General features: G+C 33.9%; 2 protein-coding genes across 2 annotated transcripts; both read right to left on the bottom strand.

Annotated features, from left to right (window-relative positions):
* Window positions 1–1,179: 1,179 nt before the first annotated feature.
* On the bottom strand, window positions 1,180–4,385 carry LOC139885800 (aminotransferase ALD1, chloroplastic-like). Its single transcript, XM_071869551.1, has 10 exons — window positions 4,324–4,385; window positions 4,205–4,230; window positions 4,030–4,103; window positions 3,814–3,930; window positions 3,672–3,734; window positions 3,359–3,463; window positions 3,215–3,265; window positions 2,798–3,118; window positions 2,252–2,458; window positions 1,180–1,473 (listed from the first exon to the last, which is right to left on the bottom strand). The coding sequence occupies exons 1-10, from the start codon at window positions 4,383–4,385 to the stop codon at window positions 1,180–1,182; spliced, it is 1,320 nt and encodes a 439-aa protein (XP_071725652.1).
* A 1,317-nt stretch (window positions 4,386–5,702) lies between these two features.
* On the bottom strand, window positions 5,703–8,922 carry LOC139885799 (aminotransferase ALD1, chloroplastic-like). The gene is made up of 10 exons (XM_071869550.1): window positions 8,817–8,922; window positions 8,698–8,723; window positions 8,513–8,586; window positions 8,277–8,393; window positions 7,910–7,972; window positions 7,662–7,766; window positions 7,522–7,572; window positions 7,089–7,409; window positions 6,754–6,960; window positions 5,703–6,126 (listed from the first exon to the last, which is right to left on the bottom strand). The coding sequence occupies exons 1-10, from the start codon at window positions 8,876–8,878 to the stop codon at window positions 5,833–5,835; spliced, it is 1,320 nt and encodes a 439-aa protein (XP_071725651.1). The 5' UTR covers window positions 8,879–8,922; the 3' UTR covers window positions 5,703–5,832.
* Between the last annotated feature and the right edge of the window lie 3,022 nt (window positions 8,923–11,944).

The following is an 11,944-nucleotide window of genomic DNA, read 5'->3' as shown; positions in this document are numbered from 1 at the left end:
TGGTGTCAAGAGGTGATAGCTTGTAACCGGTAGCTATTAGCTTTTTATAAGTATTTAGTTGTTTGGTATAGTTGTTGAAACCGTTCAAATAAACAGTAAAATAATAAAAATCTAGAAGCTAAACGCTAGTTCTAGTAGCTTTTATCTTTTAGTTTTTTTCCTTCCTCAAAAAGCTTTAAACTATTTCAACCAAACAGAGCTTGTTATTTGATAGAAGTTTTTTTCATAAAAGTTAAAAACTAAAAAGTTCTAAAAGTTCTAAAAAGCTTGTTGCTAAACATAGCCTTATATTTGATTATTGTGTTTTCAAAACTAATAAAATTAACGAGTAATAAATTAATAGTAATTGACAAATTCGACTTTAAAATCAATTAAATGTGATTTTAATGATTCAAAACCTTAAATGAGAAAGTAGGTCAATCCTTATTGTAGCAAAACGTGATTTTTAGATTGACTGATTCTTTCTATTTCTCACATATTTTTCTTCCTATTTTTTTGTTACTTTATATCATCTTTAACGAATTGAAGTGTGTATGTACATATATTGAAGTATGTATGTATATGAGTAAACAGATAAGGTTTTCTACAACTGTTGAGGGTACTCGGGGAATAGGAGAATATACGCAGCATATTTGGGTGGTTTACAGGCTAGTCGGAGAATGGGAATATGTACGCACCTACAATACTACGCGGCTTATCAAGGTATTTCGTGACAATTCATTTGAAGAACCACGAAAGGAAGAATGTACTTTGGGATGCTGAGAGTATAGGAAAATGATAAAAAGAGCGACTTTTTTCTCTAACCACTCAAGATCAGTGAAGTTCGAAATGGAACTGGGCCATTGTGATGGTTTATGTATGTGTGTGTATATATATAGTCACATATATAAATTATGTAATGTATTATAATGATGATAGTTGAAGAAATCATTGAACCTTATATACTACTCCGTATTATATTATTAACATATTATTTGCACATGATAAGCTTTTTAAATACAGTTGATCTCATTAGCAGCTTCAAGCTCTCATCTTAAGAATCATAAGTATTAGAGTATGTTTTATTAGTTTATTCACCATTGCAGAGCGGTTATAATTTTTGTATGATTGTATCTGATATCACAATTAGTCAACCACACAATGTCAAACTCGAATGTACGATCAGCATAACTCTTTTCTTTACAGAAAAACACTTTTCAACCTCGCGGAAGCTTCCAATACATCTTCTCTTCGCCCAAAAGCAGACACCCTTATATACCCTTCACCGCCTGGTCCAAAACCACTTCCTGGCATTGTAATTATATGAGTTTTTCTCAAAATCTCCGAAAACATGTCCCATGATCTTGAACCTGGAAAATGTACCCATACATATGGTGCGTTTACACCACCGTATACTACAAATCCCAGTGAAGTAAATGTTTCTACCAATATTTTCGCATTTTCCATGTAGTGGTTGACCACAGACATCACTGCCTGAAATGAGTTTCATAAAAAGATGATCAGTTTTGACATATTTACCTAAAAATGAGTCAATTTGAATTGAAATTCATATTTACCTTAAAAAGTCACCTACGGTTAACTTGGTTAACCATGTCTAATGAGTCAAAAGCAGCCTAAGTATATTCAACTGCGTTAACATTCATGTCCTAGAATTGTATCTAAAGCAATTTAAGATCTTATTTGATAGGAGAATGTTTCTCTATGAAAAAAAAAAATTATGAAAAAATTACATTATTGGTCCTTAATGTTTACACAAAGTTTCATGAATAGACCTTAAGTATTTTTTGGCGTGAATGACTATAGTGTTTACAATTGTTGCGCCAGTGGTCCCTGAATGTGACAGTCGTTAACTGCCATTTGTTATAGACATCACATGAGTTGCACACGAGGTCTTTTTAGTCATTTCACGTCAATTATACATTGTACCTTTTTTCGATCAATTAAGATTCAAAATACTGCAAGTGACTAAAAAGACTATGTGTGCAACTCACGTGAAGCACAATAACAATGAAAATTTAGCAGTTGTTACATCAAGGACTAACGGTGCAACATGTTCAAACATTAGGGTCATTCACGTAAAAAATACTTTAGGTCCACCAATGAAATTTTCTACAAACATTAAGGACCATGGCTTAATTGTGTCATAAAGTATTGACAAATCATGGTGTTAACCGGACTAGATATGGTATATGCATGGCCCAAACCCAAAACCCGCCCATTTTGACATCACTAAAATGAGCGAAAAACAGACCTTGAAGCCATCTGGGGATAGACATGCTAGCCCACCAGCTTGAGCAATCCTTGAAGCACCATTAAAGCAAGTGCACACGATGCGGTCATAGTCATTAATGACAGGAACCTTATTGGAGTAATATAGCTCATCGGGGACAACGGTCCAGCCAAGACGAACGCCTGTGAAACCAGCAATCTTGGAGAAGGACGAAATTTCAATAGCACACTGCAGATAATACAAATATAAGACCAACAACTGAAAGAAAAAAATGGTTGTCTTTCTTATGTAAAACGGACTAGTTTTCAACTTAACTATGTGTAGAATCTTGTTACATTCTAACAAAACAACTTTATTCAAGATAATAGAAAAAAGAAGTTAAGTGTGAGTCACACTCAAACCCAACCCAACCCAACCCATTTAGACCCGACCCGTTCAGGCCCATTTAATTCTGACCCAAACCAAACCCATTTCAACCCGTTACCCAACCCGGCCCAACCTGAACTGTTGACCAGGCATAAGTGTGACCATAAATTCAACTTATTGAGGTAAGCACAATTAAGTTACCTGTCTTGCACCAGGAATTTCATAAATGGACCTTGGGCTTTTATCAATTATATAAACTGAATATGCTGAATCATAAACAATAATCGATCCATTCTTCCTAGCGAATTCCACAAGCTCAGTCAATTGATCATAAGAGGCTGCATGGCCCGTTGGATTATTTGGGGAGCAAAAAAAGATAATGTCGGTTCTTGCAGTCGTTGACAAATCTGGGAAGAAGTTATTTTCAGGACCACATGTCATGTATTCAATATTTTTGTATTTTAGTGTTTCATCAAGAAAATCCCCTGCCTGCCCGATTATAACACTCGAATCTATGTAAGCCTGTTAAATCAAAAACATAGATCTTGTCATGAAATCGTGAATATTTCTAATCAAGATTCAGGTATATCTAGAAATATCATGAATTTCATAACTTACCGGGAAATTGGGATCCTGTACAGCAACTGAAACATTCGACCCAAGAAGTAGCTGGAGTTAAAATTTTAAAGATTAAAGTGTGTCGATTTAACTAAGTTTATTAACTGTAATATTTTTATTATTTAATAGTTTAAGAGATAGAACCTGAAGGCGAGATATGTCACACTGTGCTCCATCCGATACAAAAACTTCAGCAGCCTTTACACCCATATCTTTGTAAAATGATTCTGCTATTTCTTTCCTTAATGCCTGTAATTTAGCATCGACGTTTAATGTAAAACCAAAGGTGACTAGGTGAGAATGAAGTACACTTTAGGTGAAAGGTTTATACTATAATTTTGTTTTAGTATTTTAGAAAACTTAAGAATTGAATAAGTTTATAAAGAGCTCATGATATGTTATTAAGTTTATTGTATAGTTCTTTCTTCTATTGTGAGTTATGACATCATTAACTTACCTTGTTTCCTTGTTCTGCACCATAACCTTTGTATCCTTTGCGTGTCGAAAGAGCTAGTGCATACTTCAATAGAATCAACACAAGAATATTAATCATCAAACGTAAACATAGTAGTACTTTTTATAATGATGACTCATGTTACCTCAGCCATATTTGAAGTTATAACATCGGGAATTGGCTCTGTGGTATCACCAATCCCCAGCCTTATGATGTTTGCGTTGGGGGACATCTTCAAATGTTCACGTTCCCTTGCTGCTATCTACAATTGTAAAAAAAAACAGAACATTAGTTTAAACATAATAAACAACAGAATATATACTGCACACATACATGTTGCGAATAATTAATTATAAGTAACCTCGGGAAACAAATAGTTATGGCGCAATTTCTCTAAGTTCACATTACGAACAACTTTAGTGCAACGAACAGTGGCTGCACACAATTTTCACATTGCATTTAGCCATAAGTCATTAAATGAATTGTTAACTATACATATAGAAATGGGTTATTAGTATCATGTATAGCATGCATACCTAGAGTTTCATTTGGTGTTTTTAAACTGCAAACCAACAAGATTAAACACGTTGTCAGTTTATATTTATAACGTTGTTAGCACGAACGTTTACAGAAATAATAATGAAATCTCTAATACCAAGCTCTATATTGCAACAAATTTGGATGAGGCATAAAATTGCAAGTCGAAAAGATATACATGATGTTTTCAAGATTTCTTAATTTAACAACTCTCAAGTGTTTGTGCAATGTGTTGATGCTAAGGTGAATGGTACAAATGATGTATTTTTATGCCCATCAGGCAAGATTCTTTTGATATCTTACGTGGAATTTTGAATTAATTATGGATTATTGTACAAATAAAACATGTACATTAGTCAATCTTAGATGTGATCATGTGAACATGTGCATAACTAACAATGTTTGTTTATAGAACAATTAGACCATATATATATATATGTCTGTTTTAACAAAATTCAAATTCAAGTGTTTTCCTTTTCCATGCATGTCTTCTTGATGCCAAAATTTGACCTTTTGATGTTCCAACTTGTAATTCATTGAATTGAATACATAAACAAATTAATCTAGCTACTACACAAATTCCACCTATTATTCAAAGATTCTTCTTTCATGATGAAACGTCTCGGTTATCAATAAAGCAAGACTTTTATCATTTACTCTTGTGGGTTGATATTTTGGGGAAAAACAATGTTATTAATCTGATTGATAGAAACGGAATTTATAGAAATGAAAATAGGCTAGACTTTATTGGAAACACAGGGTAGTAGCCCAATTCGAGAGGGGCACATCCCCGATTACAAGAACACGAAAATAAAAACAATCTGGATGACGATGATGAAAAACTAGCCTCTTATTTAAATTTATACTATTCAAATACTAAAATTAAGGACATAAATCTACTCCCTAATATCCTGGGGAGACATTAATTAAATTGATTGCATCTAATCATCCATTGATTTGATTGTGAGGATTCAGCTAGTTTCCAAAAATAGAATCAGCTGCCCCACTTTCAATGATGGACTTTTACTTCCCTCCTGGTAAAACATCTTGTCCTTAAGACGGAATGCAGTAAATTGGCGAGCCACTAAATTATAACTTCCCCATGTAGACTCTTCCAGAGGGCGGTTACAACATGAAATCAATAATTCTAGGACAGGTTGGCTAGCTTCATAGACCCATCGATGTGTGACGACCGAGTTAGGTTGTAAATCAGTTTCGAAGTCTTTGGTAATGGGTAATGGTGTAGTTGGACTATGTATGTATGTATGTATGTATGTATGTATGTATGTATGTATGTATGTATGTATGTATGTATGTATGTATGTATGTATGTACGATGATTATGATGATGATGATGATGATGATGATGATAGCTCATCTATCATCATCATATATACATACATACATACATATTATTTGCATATAGTAAATAGTAAGCTTTAAACAGCTTCAAGTTCTCATTTTAAAAATCATAATATAATTAGTAATAGAGTAGATTTTATTAGTTTATTCACGGTTACAGAACGATTATAATTACTAAGTACATGTACTTTGTATCTGATCACACAATTAATCAATCACACAATGTCAACTCGAATGCATGATCAGATATGCATAAGCCTTGTATTTACAGAAAAACACTTCTCAGCCTAGCGCAAGCTTCCAATACGTCTTCTCTTCGTCCAAAAGCAGTCACCCTTATATACCCTTCACCGCCAGGTCCAAAACCACTTCCTGGCATTGTAATTATATGAGTTTTCCTCAAAATCTCTGAAAACATGTCCCATGATCTTGAACCTGGAAAATGTACCCATACGTATGGTGCGTTTACACCACCGTATACTACAAGCCCCAGTGAAGTAAATGTTTCCACCAAGATTTTTGCATTTTCCATGTAGTAGTCGACCACAGACATCACTGCCTGAAATGGGTTCCATATAAACAAAGATCATTTTTGACATATTCACTTATGAATGGGTCAATTTGTATTGGAATTCATGTAGAATGGGTTGAACAGGTAGAAATTTTAAAAGTCAGCTACAGGTTAACTTGGCTAACCAGGTCAAACGGGTCAAAACTCAAACGCACCCAAAGAATTCTCAAATGTGTAATTATCTATGTTCTGATTTCTTATTTTGGAAATTAAAATATTTAAAATCTTATTTTATAGGGAGTACATTTATCTGCTAAAATAAATTATTGACAAATCATAGTGTTGGCGGGCCTAAATGACCCATTACAAATATATGTATGACCCAAACCCATAACTCGCCCATTTTGCCATCACTGAAAAAGAGTGACAAACAGATGAAATGGGTTCCATAGAAAAGATGGCCAATTTTGACATATTTACCTATGGATGGGTCAATTTGTATTGAAATTCATGTAAAATGGGTTGATCAGGAAGAAATGAAAAAATCAGCCAAGAATTTTAATCATTTACAAATAGTGGTGTTGACGGGCCTAACAGACCTATAGGAAAATCAGGTCTGGCCCAAACCCGTAACCCGCCCATTTTGCAAGCCACAACAAGGAGCATAAAACAGACCTTGAAGCCATCTGGGGATAGACATGCTAGCCCACCCGCTTGAGCAATGCTTGAAGCACCATTAAAGCAAGTGCACACGATGCGGTCAAAGTCATTAATGACAGGAACCTTGTTGGAGTAATATAGCTCATCAGGGACCACGGTCCAGCCCAGACGAACACCTGTGAACCCAGCTATCTTCGAGAAGGACGAAATTTCAATAGCACACTGCAGATGATACAAATATAAGATGGAAAACTGAGAGAAAAAAATGGTTGACTTTTTAATGTCAAACGAACTAGTTTTCAAAATAACTAAATATTCAAATATGCATGCGGATGAAACAATTAAGTTACCTCTCTTGCACCAGGAATTTCATAAATGGACCTTGGGCTTTCATCCGTTATATAAACTGAATACGCTGAATCATAAACAATGATCGATCCATTCTTCCTAGCGAATTCCACAAGCTGAGTCAACTGTTGATAAGAGGCTGCATGGCCCGTTGGATTATTTGGGGAGCAAAAAAAGATAATGTCGGTTCTTGAAATCGTTGACAAATCTGGGAAGAAATTGTTTTCGGGACCACATGTCATGTATTCAATATTTTTGTATTTTAGTGTTTCGTCAAGAAAATCCCCTGCCTGCCCGATTATAACACTTGAATCCATGTAAGCCTGTTATGTCAAACACATAGATTTTGTCATAAACTTATGAAACATAGCTTATGAATATTTTTTAATCAAAATTCGGGTATTTTTAGAAATAGCAAGTATGTCATAACAGTACCGGGAAATTGGGATCCTGTACAGCGACTGAAACACTCGACCCGAGAAGTAGCTGCATTTAAAATTGTAAAAATTAAAGTTGATCGATTTAACTATGTTTTTACTGTAATATCTTTTTTTTAAGAGTTTAAGAAATAGAACCTGAAGACGAGATATGTCACACTGTGATCCATCCGATACAAACACTTCAGTAGCCTTTACACCCATATCTTTGTAAAATGATTCTGCTATTTCTTTCCTTAAAGCCTGTAAATGAGCACGTTCGTTTAATGTCAAAAATTAAATTTGTTTTAGTATCTTAAGAAACTTAAGAATCGAAGATGTTTGTAAAAACTCATAGTATGCATAGCACAAAGTTTCATCTATTGTGAGTTGTGACATAAACTTACTTTGTTCCCTTGTTCTGCACCATAACCTTTGTATCCTTTACGTGTCGAAAGAGCCAGTGCATACTTCATAAGAATCAACACTAGAATATTAATCACATGATGTAAAATATGTAAAATATCATTCATGACTTGCAAGATAAGAGAACGTGAACCCATATATTAGGAGATCTCATACACAATATATTGTAAATAATTAGTTAACATTAACTAAAACACTTGCAAAGAAACAAAGGTTGCAATATTCATCAGACATAAATGCCCATTAGATGATTGAACCATATGGTTATATTTATTAAGCAAGTGTATGGATATAAAATCAAACGTAAACATTTATTACAGTGTTCTTATTGGTGACTCATCTAATTACCTCAGCCATATTTGAAGTTATAATATCAGGAATTGGTTCTGTAGTATCGCCAATCCCGAGCCTTATGATGTTTGCATCAGGGAACTTCTTCAAATGTTCACGTTCCCTTGCCTCTATCTATAGTCGATGCAAATTAAATGAAAATGGAGTACTAGTTAAAGTATAATAAACAAAGTGATACACATACTAAAGTCACAATGCTGCAAATAAATATATCATAAGATCAAGTAATTAACCTCGGGAAACAAATAGTTATGGCGCAACTTCTCTAAGTTCACATTACGAGCAACTTTAGTGCAGCGGACAGGGGCTGCACAAGATTTACACATTGCAATTAGTCATAATTAATGATAAAATGATTTTTTAACTATCCATATATAGAACAAGGGCCGGTTATTAGTATCATGTATAGTATGCATACCTAGAGTTTCATTTGGTGTTTTTAAACTGCAAACCAACAAAATTAAACGCGCCATCAGTATATATTTAGAACTTAATTAGCTTGCATGAAGGTTTACAGAGATAATGAATCTTTAATACCTAGCTCTAGATTGCATCAAATTTGCATGGGGCATAAAATTGCAAGTCGAAAAGATAGACATGGTGAATTCAAGATTTCTTAATTTAACAACTTAACTCTCAAGTGTTTGTGCAATGTGTTGATGCTAAGATGAGTGGTACAGTTATGTACTTATATACACATTGGACAAGATTTTTTTGATATCTCAAGAGGTTACGTGTAATTTTTGAATTAATTATGGATTATTGTAGAAATATAAAAAAAGTAGTCAATCTTGGATGTGATCATGTGCATAACTAATAGTGTTTCTTTAAACAACATTTACAATTTTAGACCATATATGCTCTATGTCTGCTTTAACAAATTTCAAATTCAAGTGTTTTCTTTTTCCATGCATGTGTTCTTTATGTCAAAATTTGACCTTTTGATGTTCCAACTTGTAATTCATTGAATTGAATACATAAACAAATTAATCTAGCGAACTACACAAATTCCACCTATATTGTTCAAAGATTCTTCTTTCAAGATGAAAGGTATTGGTAATCAGTAAAGCAAGACTATTATCATTTATACTCTTATGGGTTGATGATATCTGTTTTTATCTGATATGGGTTACTTAGGTTAAAAAGTCAATTGCTTTATTCAAGGATTTAGATATTTGTTATCATTCTAATGTTGTTTTGTAACCATGCATAATTTATATATATTAGAGGGGGCAAATGTATAAGAAAGTTGTTCATGGATCAACCTGACCCGGCCATGTTGCCACCTCTGCTTACATTCAATATGTTGCAAGTCATGTCCAAACTTACCTACCAATCACGTAACGTTCAGGAGTGCCATCGGTGGAAATCACATCTAAATCTCCTCTCACGTAAACGGTAGAATATTACTGTATTACCCTAAACTTGTTTGAAATAATTAAATATTGGAATATCATATTTGTCATGTTGGAAAGTCACAGGAAACTTCATCCATTAAGGGATGTGTTTCTACGTACTTAAAACTGATCTAGTAGCATGTTGAATTCCACGAGAGGAAGACAAATTAAAGATATCGTTTTGGAAGGTGAACTGCAATTTCCTCGATTCAAGACAAGATTTATCGTGTACTAAGTAGTAAACTTTACTAGAAATATATTATAAACCACAAGCAACATGAAGAAAATTCTTCCTGTTGGACAGGTGTGCGCAGTGAAATTTTGCAGCATACAGAATTCCATTTGATCAATGACGCAAAAGTCAAGGCCAATGGGTAGTTTCTATATCCATATATGGGTCAAAACGTAGCTAAATTTACGGAGTTAATATATTGTCATGAAATACTAGTGAAAATGTAGTTAAATTTCATCAAGATCATATATATGATTTGATATTACTGTTGGAGCTAATCGGTTCATTGTGTTTTACTTCGGAAATTGAAAGAAACAAATGTGCATATATAAGCTTTTGAGAACCTTCCCTTATCACCAAATGGTTTTAGAGTACTAGGGAACTCTTGAGCTTATATGCATGACATACTAGTATATTAGTGGACCTGAAAACGACCCGACAAATGGTATCAGAGCGGGTGGCACGGGTGTAATCATTGTGGCAGTGGCGGTTCATATCAGGGTGACTGTGGACGTGGCCAGGGGAAGAGGTCGGGTGTCTGGGAAAAAGTTGTGACGTAAATGAACGGGTTCGGGATAAAAAGCCACTTTAAGTGAAAGAAATGAAAGAAACAAATGTGCTTTGAAGAAAATAAATGTGCATATATAAGCTATAACATATCCATAAGCTATAACATATCCATAAATGGATCAAGAGAGCATATTGTAAGGTTCCAAGGTTATCCACTCACTTAAGAAACTATAACAAGTTGTTGCGAGCTTGTTACAAATAACAACTTCAGCATATCTTCTGCTTTTGAAAAATGATATTTGGGGTCCATAATCATATTTTCATTTTGGATGTACACTGTGAATATGGGGCCACAAAATAAAAGTATCAAATGGGAAACAGACAGAGACAAAGAAAGACAATATGACAGCATTAAAAAAAACTTGACTTCTTGCTTTTCAAAAAAAAAAAAAAAAAAAAAAAAAAAAACTTGACCAACTAACATTTAAGTCAATTAATAAATTCCGTTGACCTGTGGAAAGAAATGTCAAAGCCTGCCATGAAATCTTGAACTTTTCATGTGTTAAATTAACTAAAAAACAACTAGTTACATGACTTATATCATTATTACTATTGTCATTTACTCCGTATTATTTTATTTTGTTTTTCTTTTAGATGCGGCAGCTACACCAACTAACCAATGAAGTAGAACTCTCTTGTAGCAGGGTTCTTGTTAATTTAGTGTTGAGTGTGAGATTAATATTAAGGCCTATTAAACTAGTTTACCATGTCATCTTATTCAACATTAGGCATAAATTTTGGCTAATTTTCGGATTCGTTGGAGTCATGAAGTTGACACAACTCCAAATAGTCGATAACTCGTAAGTGAAACTCTCAGAATTGTTCGTGCATAAAAGTACCGAGTTCGTATTAACAGGAATATAAAAGAGATAGTCGACCGATTGTCGTGCCAGTCGATCGACTGTCAGCCCGTTTACTATATTAGGGGGTTAACATCTTCATTTGTGGCTAATGATCCCATAGCCCTAATATTGTATTATCGTTCCCTAGTCATTTCTCTCTACAACAACAGTCCCAAAAATCCACTAAGTCGAATAACGACTCTAGGTATCGATCTAATCCAATCTATACGATCCAGTTCGACTAATTCGATACCTGAAAGTCAACGATTCGCTAGAACATCGATCCGAAGATCCGAAGAGCTCTAACAAGAATCACTTAGATTTTAGCAGGGTGATCTGGATCGATTTGTAAGGTTGATTGGTAACTTGTAAAAGTCTAACAACTATAAGTCATATAAATTCACATCTAACAGGAAACAATTCAAAGTTTAAAAAACGTAAAAATAGTCAAATTTGGTTCAAAACATGCATTGCCACGTGTTTCAAACTTTTCTTATATTAACAAAATTTCATGTTAATTGGTATATATATATATATATATATATAACTTAATATTCTAGTGTCACTTTCGGATATGTTTTCATGAAAACACATCGAAAGTATTGGGAAATTTCTTCATTTTGA

The sequence above is a fragment of the Rutidosis leptorrhynchoides genome, chromosome 1, assembly GCF_046630445.1.
Source record: "Rutidosis leptorrhynchoides isolate AG116_Rl617_1_P2 chromosome 1, CSIRO_AGI_Rlap_v1, whole genome shotgun sequence".
NCBI classification, from domain to species: domain Eukaryota; kingdom Viridiplantae; phylum Streptophyta; class Magnoliopsida; order Asterales; family Asteraceae; genus Rutidosis; species Rutidosis leptorrhynchoides.
This window is presented reverse-complemented; position numbering and strand designations above follow the sequence as displayed.